Genomic DNA, 19,845 nt, shown 5'->3' on the forward strand with positions numbered 1-19,845 from the left:
CGGACCCCCAGTCACACACACCTTTGACAATGACCATGAACATATCGTTTAGCAGATGTTTACTTACACACATCAGTCCGTAGCCTATTCTGTATTAACGATAGGCCTACCATACCAAATGAAGGTACATTTTGGGGTCATTATTTTTTCTCGTGCTTTTTTCTCTCTACAGATTTTGATAACACTTTACAATAAGGTTCCATTTATTAATGCATGGAAACTGACACATTCGTTCAACACTATCGTTACAGGAAGGTAATTGTCACACTTAGTTAACATTATAAAAAATGCAACTGTTCATGTCAGTTCAGGTTCATTAACTAGGCTAATGTTAACATATACAACTTTTGTTTAATCAAGTATTAGTACATGGTGAGGTTAACTAAATGGGATTAATAAATGCTTTAGACATATTTCTTTGTATGTTAACTAATAATGTTAACAAATGGGACATTGTTGTAAAGCGTGTTACCTATATTTTTAATTATTTGTTACCCATTGTCATGGATCACAGGATGTTACAGGCCATACTTGTTTGAGAAAAAAGAAAAGTGTCTTATGTAGCTGAAAATCATGATTTATTGTTGTCCGAATTAGTGTATGCCTTTTCCCCCATCATGTATCACTGTGTAATCAAACTATTTGATTTGATTTTTCTTTTGGTAATATTTTATTTATAAAATCCCTAAATAGTCACTGCAACATTAAATTGTTTAAAAATAACTTTTATCTTGTGTCAATTCTGTTACTGTACCATATTTTGCCTTTAAATTCTCACAACTATGTAAGATACAGGAAACAATGTCACGTTCCCTCGCTGATAAGATCTAAAGCACTCAAAGGTATGTGTGCTCTCTCTGAGAAGGCTGGTTTCACAGACAGGGCTTAGATTAAGCCAGGATTAGGCCTTAGTTAAATTAGGATATTAAAGTAGCTTTTATAAACATAAATAAAAACATTACTGCTGTGTGTCTTGATACAAAAGAAATGGCACTGACATATTTCAAGATATTTCAGTGCAAAATGCTTTAACTTAAAATAGCTCAAGCATGCATTTTAGTCTGGGACTAGTGAAACCGGCTTTAAGAGTTATTTTTTTAAATGTCAGTTGTTGCCACAGTATCAAAAGGAAACCAGAATTCATTAGTTCTCTTAGCATTACACAAAGCGGCAACATCCCCCAGTTTCTCTTGAAACCAAAGTGACTTTAACTGCAATTTATTGAGTGGCCGCTAGAGACAGGCTCCAGAAGGAAGCAGAATCTCATTGAGCCCCATGTTAAAATGCCTATGGTAGATTTATGGTAAAAAAAAACATGTTTACAGCCTGCTATGAAATGTGGTTTTGATCTATAAAGCAAATTTTGCCCTTCATTACAACTGTGAGGGGGTGAATTGTTTAGTAACTCATTCGTTAAAATTATATTAAGCCTTAAAGTTCTACATAATTAAGGGAATGGCCACTTGAGTGACAGGTGAATTGCTGTTTGTCTGCCTTCTGTTAGTCATCACGTCACTTCAACTCCAGCCACGTCCTGCCTCGTTGCCCATTTTTAGTTATCTGGGAGTGACACGTGACGTGTTGCCTAGAAGGCAATGGCCGAATTTAGGCTTTAAAGCTGCACTATGTAAATTTTCCGTCCGCTAGAGGGCACCTATCCAAAACAAAGGTGTAGTTTGATGACGCCAAGTTTGAGCTCAGAATCTTGCAGGGTTGCTAACTCACGCATTTGGCGTGACACACACGCTTTCGGGCTCTGTGTCACGCTCTCACGCTGCCCAACTTAATCTCATGCCAAATTGCCAAACCTGCTTTTTATATTAAACATAGCTAGGCCTATAGCTTTTTCTAGTATTATTATTTAGTTTTAATCCGAAATTCAAACAATAAATAGCGTTTTGGCGCTAATGTTAAAGTCAGAGGCGTTGAAAAGATGAGTGACAACATGCTCTCATCTCCCGGCGGCACGCGCAGTCATGTGGTTCCAGCACGGTGTCAATGCATTTGAATGGCTTAAGCGGATACACAACAGTTTCACTATACAGATGTTTGCAGCAAGTTTTGTTAAACAGTATAGCTTGTGCATTGATTATTAAGTCAGACATATTCACAGGATCGTTTTATTATGGAGAGTGATAGAGATGCAACATTGTTAACATTAATTTTATTCTTGTATTTAGCCCTCAGGTATTCTTTACTAATTGGTCACAGTAATACTCATTGATGGTCAAATGTGACCATACACCTTACTATTTTTCAATTAAATAAGTGTTCTATATTTTAGTTTAATAATGTTTATTGAATATTTTGAAGAGATCTTTTGGTAGGCTACTAAATACTGTTTATGCAATAATTGTTGTCAATTAATGACCACTTAAAATATATATTTCTTCTAATATTTTTATTATTTTTATTTCAATTTGTGTAGTAAAGGTTAAAATAGAGAATTCCAATTCAAAGAGGTAAATTAGAGTAATTTTGTGGCTAAAAATAATAATGTTCATTTGTAATGCCATTACCAGTAGGTGCCTTATGGCTCTTTAATAAATATACATGTATCTAATCTAGTTGCTCAAAAACAGTCTTCCATTTTAATAAATATTTAGATATGATCAAACATATCTATTTTCCGGTAGATTTCAGATAACATATTTTCCATTCTATCTGTGTTTGTTCACTGTATGTTCATTAAATGCTGCTCACACTACCTTGTCTGGCTATCACCAGACCAAGCTCAATTTAAAATGAACATTGGTCTTTGGAGTCTGCTCTGTATTTTCCACTGCACAAGAGGCATGATCAACTGGCATTATTGGAATAACTTCAAGTCAAATGACTTGACTTCAGAGAGTCCTTCAACCAATCAGACCACAAGAGGTGTGATCAACAGGCAACAAACCACGCTTCTCTATCTGTCATCATGTTAAACCAAACCCGCCCATAGCGTGCCAGGCGGATAAGCCAATCTGTGATTGGTTCCCACAAAAGTGTAGTTCGAAATCAAATTGCCGGCAGATCGGGCTTGGTTTTACCCAGCCTACACTACCGACATTCTGGAATTGGATGAACTCCAACTGACATTTCAGTGTAGATTTAGTCTCAGAGCTGGATTCCGAGACACTTTTGGGCATCATAGGTGTTACTGTGTCAGCATCATTTTGGGGCATCATCTGCCAGTGGTGTCCAAAAATACTACACACACCTACGACAAACAACACTGCTGTCTAGGCAGTGTATTAGGTTTTGACATTGAGGGAACAGGCCTCTATTAAGCATATCCTGTTTTGTTGGATTGTGTTCGAAAATGGATATGATTCATGGATACATTTTTAGTAAAAGAAATTAGCAATCTCCAACTATGCAATTTATTCCTAGCTGAGGAATGAGGATATTTTTGTGTATAAAATAAATTGCCAGAAGTAGGCCTACTGTACCTGTAGCCTATGTAGAGGTACTGGAATGATTTGAAATTGTGTCCGAAATTAATCTATAAGCTTCTGGGGTTTTTTTTGGAAAACATACAGAGCAAATCTAACTGACAAGTTTAGGTTATTGTTGCCATATAAAATAGAGATGAACTGAGGCGCAAATCTTATCCTCACCGCTGGGAGGCGCTCTAATGAGCACAGCGGGCAGCTTCACTGACATTCAGCTGTGATCGAAGAATACAGTTGTAATCTTGACGTGAGGTGGAAAGTAGAAAATAAAGCCCTGTATGCACCCCTGGGCATTAAGTTTAAGTTTATCTAATTTAAATACATATGAAACACATACCAGAGTAAATGACTCACGGGTAAAATTCCCATTACAATCTCAAAATGAAACGACTGCAAGGCAGGTTCTGTGTGAAGGAAATGCCAAATAAAGTCTACTTCAACAACGATATTTTGCAGTGTGCTGACTGGGAATGAAGGTTAATTAGGTATGCAAATAAATGTAAAACAAAGTATGCAAAATTGGTTAGGGTACTACACTTTGAATATTGTGTCAGCCAAGGGAATTGTTCAGAATTGTACAATTATTTTTAGTGGTGAGGCGTTGCTACCAAACGATTAATCGCGATCAGTCGCATCCAAAATAAAAGTTTTTGTTTAGGTAATATATGCATGTTTAGCTAATCTATATAATTATTATGTATATAAATAAACAGACATCCGTGTGTGTGTGTGTGTGTGTGTGTGTGTGTGTGTGTGTGTGTGTGTGTGTGTGTGTGTGTGTGTGTGTGTGTGTGTGTCTGTGGGCAAGGAATACGGACCGGTTTATATAATAATGACTTCCACAAGGTATTAAGAATTATATTTATATTCCGTTATTATACTTATATTCTTATATAATTATAGGAATGGGAGGAAGATGATCAATACCAGTTATCTTAGTATCATTGAGGTACTATTATAGTTTTTTAAGTTTTCATTTTAAAGTTGTAATAATTTTGTGCTGTATTCAGTTTTTATATAGTTTTTATTAATTAATAATTCAGTTTTAGATATTCTACATCAACCTAAACAAAACGATAAAGTATACCTTGGCAACTAGCTGAAATAAAATAAGTTTTATTTGAATTTTTGTGTACATTTTAAATTATTTCAGTTAAAATTTCTCTTAATTTGACAGGTTTTTGTAACCATGATCCATATACGATTTTCATTGTAAGCAGATGAGATGAATAACAACACAAAGATGTAACTTTGTTGGTTATTTTATTGATGCCTATCAAACTGATTACGTAGACCATCCTGTATCCATTTTAATTCCCTCTCTCACACACATACACACACGCACACACATATGCACAAAAGCATAATGCATTCCAACTGCACGTCCATTCACACACACATTTACTTTCAAAGCAGATATACAAAGAACAATGTGGTCTGACATGCCGAGCACTCGCCCATATAACCATATGGTTAACCTGTGTGCATTGTGAACAAACTTCCAGATGCAACACTAGAATTCATTCATTCACTCAGAGTCAATGAGATGTCAACATATTATCACTGATATATTTTAAAATTCTGTTGAGGGGTTGGAAAGACATTGCACGTATTCATACATAACCACAGAAATCAAAGTTAACGAAACCCGGCCAGATTTGACATGAAAAGAAAACACTGGTCCTAAGTCATTTTGTCTTGTTGTTATTCTCATAAAAGCTGGGGGCCCAAGAATCGTCACCACCATTCGCCCCGCTAGCGACGGCCCTAACTATATTATAAATATGATTATGATGGTACATCCATCACATGATATAATGAGCAGTTTAGTCCCAACTGATTTCCATGTAATAAATAAATGTGCAAGTAAAAGAAAAAAAAAGGAAACTATTAGTGAACTGACACACAGACAGACACACACAACTCTGCAGGGTCACATTTACAGGATTCAGGACAGTTGTTGAGCAAAATAGCCATTTATACAGAGAGAGTGTCATAGAGGTCCCTCTTTCAGATATATTATGCTGGATCAGTTGCATAACCGCTGCACGGAAGCCCGATGACAAAGCAGTGCTGTACAAAGAGATCAATCTCATATTTTATACTGTATCATAATCATAATTAGAGACAAATTGATGTGAATGTACATATTTCGTGAGATGGTGCGAGCAAGGTCCGTGGCCTAGGCGATGGCTTATTTTGTGTGGGATACCACTCATCATTCAGTTTGCTCTTAAGGTACAGCATATCTTCCGCATCAGATAATGTCCAGAGGAAGTCTTTCTTTTGCTGTCATTACGGTAATACTGTGCAAATTCAGGTCCTTTCTGCCATTCGGTTTTCTTCGTAAGTGTATTTTTAGAGGGAAATTTAAAAGACTTTCTTCTGTCCTGGTTTAATATGTCTGGCCATTTTGCATTAAAAAACAAAAACAAATTTGAGTCAACCAATGGTGTGGATTTGGGGCGGGGCTATCCGTCTGAGTGACAGATGAAGGGGAGGGTTCAGGAAATCAGTTTGAAAATATTTTTGCAATTTCGTTGGATGATACTAGTGACACAGAAATCACACATCTTTAAAAGAGTATTTTTTCATGTTTTCAACTGATACTTTATAGATTTAAATCCAAAATATGCATGTTTGCTGATTTTTTTTTCCTTCACAAAGTGTCCTTTGCCATAGCTACACTCTTAAAAATAAAGGCTCTTAATCAGAATCTGTGGCTTCTTCAGACTATTAAAATGTTCTTCACACTATTTTTTTAAAGTGCCCTTAATTTACTATTTTAAAGGTTCCAAACTTTGGGCTGGAGGTCTTCTACAAAGACAAAAACCACTTAAAAAATGTCCATAATATACATTGCACCTCATTTCTCAAAGTGTCTGAAAACGAAGATTCAGTCTGTTTAAACCCCTCCTTTCCAAGAGCCTATGTTCTGATTGGTCAGACTGCCCAGTCTGTCATGATTGGTCTACTGCTTCCAGAAATTAAATGCTCATTACCATATCTGAACTCCAGCTCCGGAGGCTTTCTCAGTGCTTGATACAATAAATATAAAATTGATAAAATAAGAATTAGAATAACTTTATTCTAGAATAACTTTATTCGTCGTGCACGTAGATCAAACTAACAGCTATGGAAGCTTGGTTTCACCACAGAAAACATTTTTAAAGATAATTGCAAATAATACTTTATATCTCGCAATTCTGACTTTATATCAATTCTGACTTTATATCTCGCAATTCTGACTTTATATCTTGCAATTCTGACTTTATATCTCGCAATTCTGACTTTATATCTCGCAATTCTGACTTTATATCTCGCAATTCTGACTTTATATCTCGCAATTCTGACTTTATATCTCGCAATTCTGACTTTATATCTTGCAATTCTGACTTTATATCTCGCAATTCTGACTTTATATCAATTCTGACTTTATATCTCACAATTCTGACTTTATATCTCACAGTTCTGGCTTTATATCTTGCAATTCTGACTTTATATCTCGCAATTCTGACTTTATATCTCACAATTCTGACTTTATATCTTGCAATTCTGACTTTATATCTCACAGTTCTGGCTTTATATCTTGCAATTCTGACTTTATATCTCGCAATTCTGACTTTATATCTCACAATTCTGACTTTATTTCTCCCAATTCTGACTTTATATCTCACAGTTCTGGCTTTATATCTCACAATTCTGACTTTATATCTCACAATTCTGACTTTATATCTCGCAATTCTGACTTTATATCTCACAATTCTGACTATATCAATTCTGACTTTATATCTCACAATTCTGACTTTATATCTCACAGTTCTGGCTTTATATCTTGCAATTCTGACTTTATATCTCGCAATTCTGACTTTATATCTCACAATTCTGACTTTATTTCTCGCAATTCTGACTTTATATCTCACAGTTCTGGCTTTATATCTCACAATTCTGACTTTATATCTCACAATTCTGACTTTATATCTCGCAATTCTGACTTTATATCTCACAATTCTGACTTTATATCTCGCAATTCTGACTTTATATCTCGCAATTCTGACTTTATATCTCGCAATTCTGACTTTATATGTCGCAATTCTGACTTTATATCTCGCAATTCTGACTTTATATCACTCAATTCTGACTTTATATCTCGCAATTCTGACTTTATATCTCGCAATTCTGACTTTATATCTCGCAATTCTGACTTTATATCTCGCAATTCTGACTTTATATCTCGCAATTCTGACTTTATAACCCGCAATTTTGACTTTATATCTCACAATTCTAAACTTTACATCTAACAATTCTGACTTTATATCTCGCAATTCTGAGTTTATAACACAATTCTGACTTTATATCTCACAATTCTGAGTTTCTAACACAATTCTGACTTTATATCACAATTCTGAGTTTATAACACAATTCTGACTTTATATCTCGCAATTCTGACTTTATATCTCACAATTCTGAGTTTATAACACAATTCTGACTTTATATCTCACAATTCTGAGTTTATAACACAATTCTGACTTTATTTCTCGCAATTCTGACTTTATATCTCGCAATTCTGACTTTATATCTCGCAATTCTGACTTTATATCTCACAATTCTGAATTTATAACACAATTCTGACTTTATATCTCGCAATTCTGACTTTATTTCTCACAATTCGGACTTTATATCAATTCTGACTTTATATCTCGCAATTCTGACTTTATATCAATTCTGACTTTATATCTCGCAATTCTAAACTTTATATCTCGCACTTCTGACTTTATATCTCGCACTTCTGACTTTATATCTCGCAATTCTGACTTTATAACTCGCAATTCTGACTTTATATCTCGCAATTCTGACTTTATAACTCGCAATTCTGACTTTATATCTCGCAATTCTGGCTTTATAACTCGCAATTCTGACTTTATAACGCAATTCTGACTTCATATCTCGCAATTCTGACTTTATATCAATTCTGACTTTATATCTCGCAATTCTGACTTTATATCAATTCTGACTTTGTATCTCACAATTCTGACTTTATATCTCGCAATTCTGACTTAATAACTCGCAATTCTGACTTTATATCTCGCAATTCTGACTTAATAACTCGCAATTCTAACTTTATTTCTCGCAATTCTGACTTTATATCTCGCAATTCTGACTTTATATCTCGCAATTCTGACTTTATATCTCACAATTCTGAATTTATAACACAATTCTGACTTTATATCTCGCAATTCTGACTTTATTTCTCACAATTCGGACTTTATATCAATTCTGACTTTATATCTCGCAATTCTGACTTTATATCAATTCTGACTTTATATCTCGCAATTCTAAACTTTATATCTCGCACTTCTGACTTTATATCTCGCACTTCTGACTTTATATCTCGCAATTCTGACTTTATAACTCGCAATTCTGACTTTATATCTCGCAATTCTGACTTTATAACTCGCAATTCTGACTTTATATCTCGCAATTCTGGCTTTATAACTCGCAATTCTGACTTTATAACGCAATTCTGACTTCATATCTCGCAATTCTGACTTTATATCAATTCTGACTTTATATCTCGCAATTCTGAATTTATATCAATTCTGACTTTGTATCTCACAATTCTGACTTTATATCTCGCAATTCTGACTTAATAACTCGCAATTCTGACTTTATATCTCGCAATTCTGACTTAATAACTCGCAATTCTAACTTTATAACGCAATTCTGACTTTATATCTCGCAATTCTGACTTTATAACTCGCAATTCTGACTTTATATCTCACAATTCTGACTTTATAACTCGCTATTCTGACTTAATAACTCGCAATTCTAACTTTATAACGCAATTCTGACTTTATATCTCGCAATTCTGACTTTATAACTCGCAATTCTGACTTTATATCTCGCAATTCTGACTTTATAACTCGCAATTCTGACTTTATATCTCACAATTCTGAATTTATAACACAATTCTGACTTTATATCTCGCAATTCTGAGTTTATAACACAATTCTGACGTTATATCTCACAATTCTGACTTTATATCTCACAATTCTAAACTTTAATTCTAACAATTCTGACCTTATATCTCGCAATTCTGACTTTATATCAATTCTGACTTTATATCTCGCAATTCTGACTTTATAACTCGCAATTCTGACTTTATATCTCGCAATTCTAAACTTTACTTCTAACAATTCTGACTTTATATCTCGCAATTCTGACTTTATATCTCGCAATTCTGACTTTATATCAATTCTGACTTTATATCTCACAATTCTGACTTTATATCTCGCAATTCTGACTTTATATCAATTCTGACTTTATATCTCACAATTCTGACTTTATAACTCGCAATTCTGACTTTATATCTCACAATTCTGACTTTATAACTCGCAATTCTGACTTTATATCTCACAATTCCAACTTTATAACGCAATTCTGACTTTATATCTCACAATTCTGACTTTATGACTCTCAATTCTGACTTTATATCTCGCATTTCTAACTTTATAACGCAATTCTGACTTTATATCTCACAATTCTGACTTTATAACGCAATTCTGACTTTATATCTCGCAATTCTAACTTTATATCTCGCAATTCTGACTTTATAACTCGCAATTCTGACTTTATATCTCGCAATTCTGACTTTATATCTCGCAATTCTGACTTTATAACGCAATTCTGACTTTGTAACTCGCAATTCTGACTTTATAACGCAATTCTGACTTCATAACGCAATTCTGACTTTATATCAATTCTGACTTTATATCTCGCAATTCTGACTTTATATTTCGCAATTCTGACTTTGTATCTCACAATTCTGACTTTATATCTCGCAATTCTGACTTTATATCTCGCAATTCTAAATTTATAACGCAATTCTGACTTTATTTCTCGCAATTCTGTTTTTATATCTCGCAATTCTGACTTTATATCTCGCGATTCTGACTTTATAACTCGCAATTCTGACTTTATATCTCGCAATTCTGACTTTATATCTCGGAATTCTGACTTTATATCTCGCAATTCTGACTTTATAACTCGCAATTCTGACTTTATATCTCGCAATTTTGACTTTATATCTCGCAATTCTGACTTTATATCTCACAATTCTGACTTTATAACGTGCAATTCTGACTTTATAAGGCAAATCTGACTTTATAACTCGCAATTCTGACTTTATAACGCAATTCTGACTTCATAACGCAATTCTGACTTTATATCAATTCTGACTTTATATCTCGCAATTCTGACTTTATATTTCGCAATTCTGACTTTGTATCTCACAATTCTGACTTTATATCTCGCAATTCTGACTTAATAACTCGCAATTCTAAATTTATAACGCAATTCTGACTTTATTTCTCGCAATTCTGTTTTTATATCTCGCAATTCTGACTTTATATCTCGCGATTCTGACTTTATAACTCGCAATTCTGACTTTATATCTCGCAATTCTGACTTTATATCTCGGAATTCTGACTTTTATATTTCGCAATTCTGACTTTATAACTCGCAATTCTGACTTTATATCTCGCAATTTTGACTTTATATCTCGCAATTCTGACTTTATATCTCACAATTCTGACTTAATAACTCGCAATTCTGACTTTATAACGCAATTCTGACTTTATATCAATTCTGACTTTATATCTCGCAATTCTGACTTTATATCTCGCAATTCTGACTTTATATCTCGCAATTCTGACTTAATAACTCGCAATTTTAACTTTATAACGCAATTCTGACTTTATAACTCGCAATTCTGGCTTTATAACTCGCAATTCTGACTTTATAACTCGCAATTCTGACTTTATAACTCGCAATTCTGGTTTTATAACTCGCAATTCTGACTTTATAACTCGCAATTCTGGCTTTATAACTCGCAATTCTGACTTTATAACTCGCAATTCTGACTTTATATCTCGCAATTCTGACTTTATATCTCGCAATTCTAAACTTTACATCTAGCAATTCGGACTTTATATCTCGCAATTCTGACTTTATATCTCGCAATTCTGACTTAATAACTCGCAATTCTAACTTTATAACGCAATTCTGACTTTATAACTCGCAATTCTGACTTTATAACTCGCAATTCCGACTTTATAACTCGCAATTCCGACTTTATATCTCGCAATTCCGACTTTATAACTCGCAATTCCGACTTTATAACTCGCAATTCCGACTTTATATCTCGCAATTCCGACTTTATAACGCAGTTCTGACTTTATATCTCGCAATTCTGACTTTATATCTCACAATTCTGACTTAATAACTCGCAATTCTAACTTTATAACGCAATTCTGACTTTGTAACTCGCAATTCTGACTTTATAACTCGCAATTCTGACTTTATAACTCGCAATTCCGACTTTATAACTCGCAATTCCGACTTTATAACGCAGTTCTGACTTTATATCTCGCAATTCTAAACTTTACATCTAACAATTCGGACTTTATATCTCACAATTCTGACTTTATATCTTGCAATTCTGAATTTATATCACCCAATCCTGGGATAAAAAGTCAGAATCACGACGTAAACTCGCAATTTCGAGAAAAAGTCAGAACTGTGAGATAAAAAGTCGCAATTACCTTTTTAATTTTTTTATTCCGTGGCGGAATCAAGCTTCCATAAACAGCTGTATTACACATTGCATGAAAGATAATATTTTAAAATGCATTATAGGTGCACTTTAAAAATGGTTCATTGAAAGTTTCACTGTCATGGTATTAATGTCTTTTGAAATCTTTATTTTTAAGAGTGCAGATAATGTTGTAATTATTGTATTTTCCCAAAATATGTATTTTTAATACCCCAAACATTCCATTATTTTATTAACACAGATATGTACACCTAATGGCCACAGTTTTCCAATCCCCAGAATAATTATAAAAACGAATAATTTTAAGTTTAATAAATCAATATGCATAAGTAAAATAGTCAATGACATTCACTTGGTTGGCTTCAACCAAAAATCTTGCAGCAACAGATTAATTGGAATGAGCATCCTTTTTATATTTTGAAGAGATTCCCGTTCCCTTTTGGCATTTAAAAGGGCAATTTTTCATAGGAATCCTCCATTAGTCAGACGCTCTCGCACATTTGAGCTGCCAAAAGGGTGAATGGAGGCCAGATTTAGATGTGTAAACACACACAGAATTGTTTTACAATCACATTCAGTCATTAGGGGTGAAGCTTGCAGTGAGGGTTGATGTTATTTAGCATGCATCATTTCTGTGGAGAGTGAAAATGAAGTTGTCTATAGATAATGACCAGGGGCTGGTGAGCAACTGTACTATTTACGCTCATAAAATCATCATGAGTCTGTCCGCTCAAGGAGGTAATCATGTTTTAAAAGATTCAGCATGTGCAGCTTTGTTAAACTGAATCTTTTGTAGCTTATTGATTTTTATTGCATATGACTGAGCAGACTCTTGGTGCTGATAGCTTTTGGATCTGGGTCTCTAAATATTTTTTGTGTGTGTGTTTTAAAAACATGATTTGGAGGATAAAAATTCAGACTAATTGGACTAAGATCTCTGTTGCTATAATTACTCGATTGCTGAAACAGTTAGCAGGACTGTAAGGAACAGATGGTGTGCTACCCACAACCGGAACCTTTTGTTTCACGAAATGTCATTATAAACTCTAAAGACTGAAGTTTTGCACATTACATCCAAATCACATGAGAGAAAAGACAGCATAAATCAAAGCATTGTCCAGGATGACCAGTTAAATCATTATCAGAGGTGTTCCTCCTCGGATCTCAGAAGTTTATGTTGTGTTATTGTTCAGTGGAGATGATTCTTGCTTCATTGCATCCCGTGTTCTTGCACAAAGGCTCTTTGCTCTTTGTGTATCAGTATTTGGTTTCATTAGGCTTTCCAAAAGCTCCTTTAAAAACACATTTTACCATCATGCTGTTCTGAGGTGAGAAGGGGAAAAGGAAAGAAGTTTTGTCTCATATCATGGCTCATTTCTTGATGGACTGCTGTTATTCACAATATTTCTCATTCAGGGCTGCGATTGTGTTCCACTGGCGGAAAGTAGGCGGGTTCTTTCTTTTCCCGAACCCCTGCGCTGGAGTAAAACCCCGCTCTCGCCGCGCTCCACCCATTCACACCGATCGCCTCCGCCCTCGGACCGCCGGGAGTTTTGTCTGGTTGGTGTTCTGGGAGGGCGACCGTTCTTCTCATCTGGCATAGGGCAAAAAAAGGCTACGGAGGAGTGGAAACAGGCTGGAATGATTCATGATGTGCATCCGTTCTTACCTGAAAGAGTTTGCGACATGGGCTGATCATGAACACCGAGCAGCTGGGCTTGAATGGTTTCAACAACTCTTCTAAATCTGCGACTTGGACCTACAAATAAAAATTCACACCCATCATATAACATCAGTGTGTAGTAGACCTCTGAAATGAGCCGGCAAAATCCCCTTTATGGGTTTGAGTGTTGTTTAGTCTCATGTAAGTGTTATAAATGGAAACAATTTCCGTGTTAAAGGCACCGTTTTATGGTAAATTTGCAATTTATATCATCATACTTATTAAAATCAAAGTCTCGTGAACATTTCATTTTTAAAAAAAAAAAATGTAAAATACTGCTTACTGCAAAAAAGTGCAGTGTACATTTTAGCGACATCTAGTGGTGAGGTTACTAATTGCAATCCCCCACCGCTCACCCCTCCCTTTCGGAGCACACAGAGAAGCTACGGTGGCCGACACAGGACAAAGATGTCGTCGTCTGAGACAGCAAAGAGTAGCTAGGGCTTTGTAGAGCAGTTTGTCAGTTCCGGGCTACTGTACTGTAGATTTTTTTTAAGGTCCAGTGTGTAATATTTAAGAGGATATATTGACAGAAATGCAATATAATATTTATAAATATGTTTTCAGTGGTGTATAAAGACCTTGCATAATAAAACGTTATGTTTTTATGACCTTAAAGGTTATGTTTTATGACTCTTCATACACCGCGGGTCCCCTTACAGTGAATTCACTATTTTATGCCGCCATGTTTCTACAGTAGCCCTAAATGGACAAACTGCTCTACAAAGCCCTAGCTACTCTCTGCTGTCTCAGAAAATGACATCTTTGTCCTGTGTTGGCCACCGTAGCTTCTCTGTGTGCTTCCAAAGGGAGGGCTGAGCAGTGGGTGATTGCAATTCGTAACCTCACCACTAGATGTCTTGAACATTTACACACTGAACCTTTAAAATACAATAAGTTTAAAAGTAACAAGTGGGTTTTTTTTCTAATTTAAATGTTTGATTCCATTTTATTTTATTGGAAATGATTTCTATGTTCAAGGCTAATATACATAATTTTACTGTACCCTTGCATTTATTGCATTTATACCCTTGTACCTGTAACATTTATTTCTATCATAAGAACTTTCTGAAGATGCATGCAGCATGGATAGCATGAAACGTGCTGATGGCGTGATGTCTGTGAGAGCAGGTGCGTGGAGGTATAGAAATACATACGCTGACAGGCTGGTAGGACATCATGTGATCGCATTCGGACCAAATGCAATGTTTGGACAAATATTTTTGGTTTTGCTACGCCTTCCACAGATGAGATATATACATATAAATACATCTATATAAATACCCACGTGTCTCAATTTGATTGGTCTTGATTCTATTCATTTATTTTTATATATATAATTGACTTTAATTTATTAAAATCTGTTTTTCTTTGTTGTCTTAATGTTTGTTGGAATTGTCGTTTTTATATGCTGTGAACTGGATTGTGCCATATTTCATTGTAACTCCATTACAATGACAATAAAGAAGTCTAAGACTGTGTGTCCGATATGGCCCTCTGTACTCTCATATATGGCACTATTTGATGGGACAGCCATTTGTAGTGGTGTCCAAAACCATATCTGATGTTACCGAGTGCACTTATTCAATCCCATAATGTATCGCAATAACAAGTATACAACTGATTTACACTCAATGGCTACAGAATACCCATAATGCACTGTGAGAGTCACAAGCCGAATGACCTGAAGATGGTGCCCGCAGCTGAATCGTCCTTCCATTTAAAAATATATATTTAAAATACTGCTAAAAATATATAAATAATTTTAATGTTCCATCCATTTTATCTTACACTTAAATAACACTCAAATAAAAGCCTTTGTTATTAAATATTGCTTCAGATTACTGCTACAATGATATATTACACTGTAAAAAAAAATCAATCATTTAAAGCTGCACTATGTAATTATTTCGTCCACTAGAGGGCGTCTATTCAAATCGAAGGTGTAGCTTGATGCAATTCTGACGCCAAGTTTGAGCTCAGAATCTTGTGACGTGTGGTCTTCACATCACAGCCGGTGGAAAATAATAAGGATAGGACTCGGGCAGAAATCATGTTCATGAATGCGATTATTAACGTTACTGTAGTGTAAAGCAGAGCAGGACTGAGTGTTGTGGAGCTGAGCACGACTGCTGGAGCGATTGTTGAGCAACACACGGCTCATGAGCGACGGGACTTTTATCATGACGGGACACAGTCGCAGGCGCTATTTCTGCTTTTCCGGTCATGAGTATGAGGTAACGCAGCTCTGTTTATCATATTAGATACATTTAAGCGTGGTTAAAATAATGTTATGTGTTTGCTCAGCGGCTGCTGTGACACTTGTTCACACTGCTAAGAGTAAAGCGTTTCTGCAGAATAAAACTGGAAACCGAGGGTAACGCAGATATGACGCCATTGACAGACGACTCCCTCAGACATCCTGGATCAGGGATGGAAATTAGCACCCGCCACCAGCCAAATGCGGGTGATTTTGCGTTGTGGCGGGTAAACTCGCTTCACCTACCGGCCACCGTGGCGGGTAAATAAAAAATAGCATACTGTTTCCCCTCTTTATAAACTGTGTTCAGTGAATGCGAGTGCGGCCGTATGTCCGAATATGACCAGTCGTTTTCGCCGTCATTACCCGGATGTAGTGCCAGAAGACGCGAATAATAACCATAATAACTCCCGCGCACTGAGAGAAGATCATAGGAGAAGATCCGTCACTGTCATCCGGAAGCGCGCACCCGTCTCACAGCGCGCAAATATTGAGTTCTCTTTCAAGTCTTGTGCTTAAACGGACAAACTCACACAAAAAGTATGCCAACATGTTCATCTTGATGAGAATTCTAGCAGACATAGTCTGAATATGCCTTAAGTGAACTTTATACAGTCGTGAAAGATGACGCATATCCCTCTATTAGGTCTTAAAGGGGCAGTAGCTTTTACTGCTATGTTTAATGTCAAACAAACGATAAGGACATCACTCACTGCTCTTGATTGAATAGCTTTTGTAAGTTTAATAAGGAATAATCTTTCATTTAAACAGTTAAATATGCAGTTATTTTACATTTGATTACTTTATTCAATTTCTGTAGGCTAGTAGACCTGTACATTATTATTTAATGTACACATGAGTGAGATCAAGTTAAACATTTGACTTTGAATTTTATTTTATACTGTTTGATGTTGCAATGTGCTAAATAAATATTTGCATAATTTGTAATTGATTTATTATTTGAAACTTTAATATTAATTAATGCAATTGCAATGCCTTGATTTTTAGTAAAGTTACTCAGTCATAGCATTAGCCATAAATGCAATGGATAATTGGCATAATTTCTTTTAGTGCTTCGGTTTCAGCCAATAATTTTTATTGCGGTGCATCCCTACTGACAATGTTCTGCTCGGTATGTCGTCAACACGCTTCAGAAGATGCCAAAACTAGTAGTTTCATTGTTGGTACTAAAAACCTAAAACTGGAAGCCATAAAAGAATCATCCAAATGCCACATCCAGGTATAAAAAAAAAAAAAAAAAAAGAACATAGAGCCCTACTCATTTAATGAAATGTATATCAGTTCATGGTTTGTGTGTATAAGAGTGAAAAAATGTCAGTATTTCATTGAGATTTGAGATTAAATAAACAGCTTAAGTATTGTAGAGCTTGTAGTATTAGTTTTTCACATGCAGTTACACATTGTCGGTTAAAAACAAGAAAGTGGCTGGTAAAAACATTAAGTGGCTGGTAGATTTTGAAATCCACCAGCCACAGTGGCCGGTGGACAAAAAAGTTAATTTCCATCCCTGTCCTGGATCCTTGGTTAAAATAGCAATTTTCTCAATCTGAACTAAACTGAACAAAATATATAACACTGGCCTGGTGTTTTTTGGATATTTTACTGCAAAAATACTACATAGTGGACTTTTAAAATAAAATGTAACCATAAATGGTTTGCTCAAGGCAAAAGAGATGCTGGCTCCTGAAACTTTATCCGCTTGTGGACGGTGTAAAATTAAGTGATTTAATCACTATTTGATCTAATGTTTTGTTTCTGTACTGCAAATGAAATGCTCTGATACACAGAAAGTGAGTAAATAAATCATTACAAATAATCATTACAAAAACAGTTCTCACCTGATATGAGGCTAAAAGTTACACTATATATTCCAAAATCCTTCTGTCCATCCCTCTCTCTCTCCCGCTCCCGCTCTCTGTCCCCCTCAGAGAAGGAGATGTCGACCTGGAACTTGACCGGCTTCTGGAAGACAGACGGACCTCCAGAAGTCTTATACTCTGCTCGGAAACTCGTCTGAGAGATCACGCTGTGACTGAGGGAGGGGATCTAAAAAAAAAAGACGGAAGAGAAAGAGAGCAAGAAACAAATGGTGGTGTGTACATCATCACTGTTCTCATTTCAACAGCGTTTTTATGTTATGGGCAACTTTGGGCTTGTTTTTTATAATGAGTTGCATTTTTGGGGGGCTTAATTACAAAATACAGTAGCATTTTTTTGGTCTGCTATTGTACATAGCACAATAAAGTGTGACAAGGTAAAATATTTGTTATTTTTGAATGTTTGATGGTTTGTTTTTAACTTAAAGTCTTAAAAACATGCTGATTGTGATGTGAAAAAAACTTGTTGTACTGTTTGTCACAATAATGTAATGTCTTAAAGGGATAGTTCACCCAAAAATGAAAATTCTGTCACCATTTACATAATAATTTTTTTTCTTCTGCTGAACACAAAAGAAGATATTTTGATGAATATAGGTAGCCTAACTATTAATGGGCCCCTTTAACTTCCATAGTATTTTATTTTTCCATACTATGGAAGTCAAAGGGGTCCATCAAATGTTTGCTTGCACACATTCTTCAAAATATCTTCTTTCGGGTTCAGCAGAAGAACTTCATACAGGTTTGAAGGGCGACTCGAGGGCGAGTAAATGATGAAAAAATCTTAATTTTGGGATGAACTGATCCTTTAAAGCCAAATCACACCAATAAGTACATCAATTCTCTAACACAACCTGACAAACAGCAGTTCAACGTAGATGAAAGCAAGAGCCAAACGGCAGCAGATGGCGACAAGGGTAACACACTGAGTCCTTTGTTCAGTATTTTTACAGTATATTAATAATATATCAAATATTAATACACTATACTGTTTGAAAGTTTGGAGTCAGTATGATTTAAAAATATTACTTTATCCAGCAATGATGCAATAAATATGAATTAAGCTGCTGTTTTCAACACTGATAATAAGAACATTTCATATTAGAATGATTTCTGAAGGATCATGTGCACTGAAGATTGGAGTAAAGATGCCGAAAAAGTCAGCTTTTTATCACAGGAATCAATTACATATTACAATAGAAAATAGTTATTTAAAATTGTAATAATATTTCATAATATTTATGTTTTACTGTGTTTCTGATCAAATAAATGCAGCCTTCTTTCAAACACATAAAAATGTACAGACCCCAAACTTTTGAACAGTAGTGATTCATTTGGATTAATCATCACATCATGCAATGCATTTTATTAAAATGTTTAATCCGTGCACAAATCAGGTAGACTCACAGAGAGGAAGGCATGGACGATATCGGCTTTAATGGAACTAAGAGGTTTGTCTCTGATGACCACGAAAATCTGCTCTTCTTTCTCCAAACTGATGAAATTCCCAAACCAGGACTTTTTAGCCAGCCTGTCGGAACACAAACACAGACCGACAGACCCTGAGATAAGCTGTAAGACTCACAATTATGCAGCACACTGAAGAATTCGATCACTATTGTCATATTTCCCTCAATAGCACATACAAGTCGCCGTCATGTCTATTCAAAATGCGTGTTGACATCTGGAACATTTCTGGAGGATTTCACAGAAAAGTTCCCTGTCGAATGTTAGATTGTTTAGAATATGTGGGAATTGAATTTTATAATTTTTTCACATGCAAAGTGGTGTTAGCTAAATGCTCAGTAGCAAAAACAGTCAAAAGCTACTGTATTGGAGAACAAAAACATTTCCTAACATTATAAGTGGACCTCAGGGAATAAATGAATGTAACATACAATTTATAATATACA

General features: G+C 35.2%; 1 protein-coding gene across 4 annotated transcripts in view; it reads right to left on the minus strand.

Moving 5' to 3' along the window:
- Positions 1–4,683: 4,683 nt before the first annotated feature.
- brsk1a (BR serine/threonine kinase 1a) overlaps positions 4,684–19,845 on the minus strand; it is a 33,582-nt gene continuing 18,420 nt past the window's right edge. For 2 of the 4 annotated variants that reach the window (XM_067429293.1, XM_067429290.1), the window contains 4 exons: positions 19,340–19,463; positions 17,894–18,101; positions 13,721–13,810; positions 4,684–13,666 (listed from right to left, as the gene is read on the minus strand). In XM_067429293.1, coding sequence (XP_067285394.1) covers positions 13,464–13,666; positions 13,721–13,810; positions 17,894–18,101; positions 19,340–19,463 — 625 coding nt within the window. In that variant the 3' untranslated portion in view covers positions 4,684–13,463. The remainder of the gene's footprint in view (positions 13,667–13,720; positions 13,811–17,893; positions 18,102–19,339; positions 19,464–19,845) is intronic. The other 2 variants (XM_067429289.1, XM_067429292.1) reach the window with 1 other exon arrangement.

This window comes from Pseudorasbora parva, chromosome 21, assembly GCF_024679245.1.
Source record: "Pseudorasbora parva isolate DD20220531a chromosome 21, ASM2467924v1, whole genome shotgun sequence".
NCBI lineage: Eukaryota > Metazoa > Chordata > Actinopteri > Cypriniformes > Gobionidae > Pseudorasbora > Pseudorasbora parva.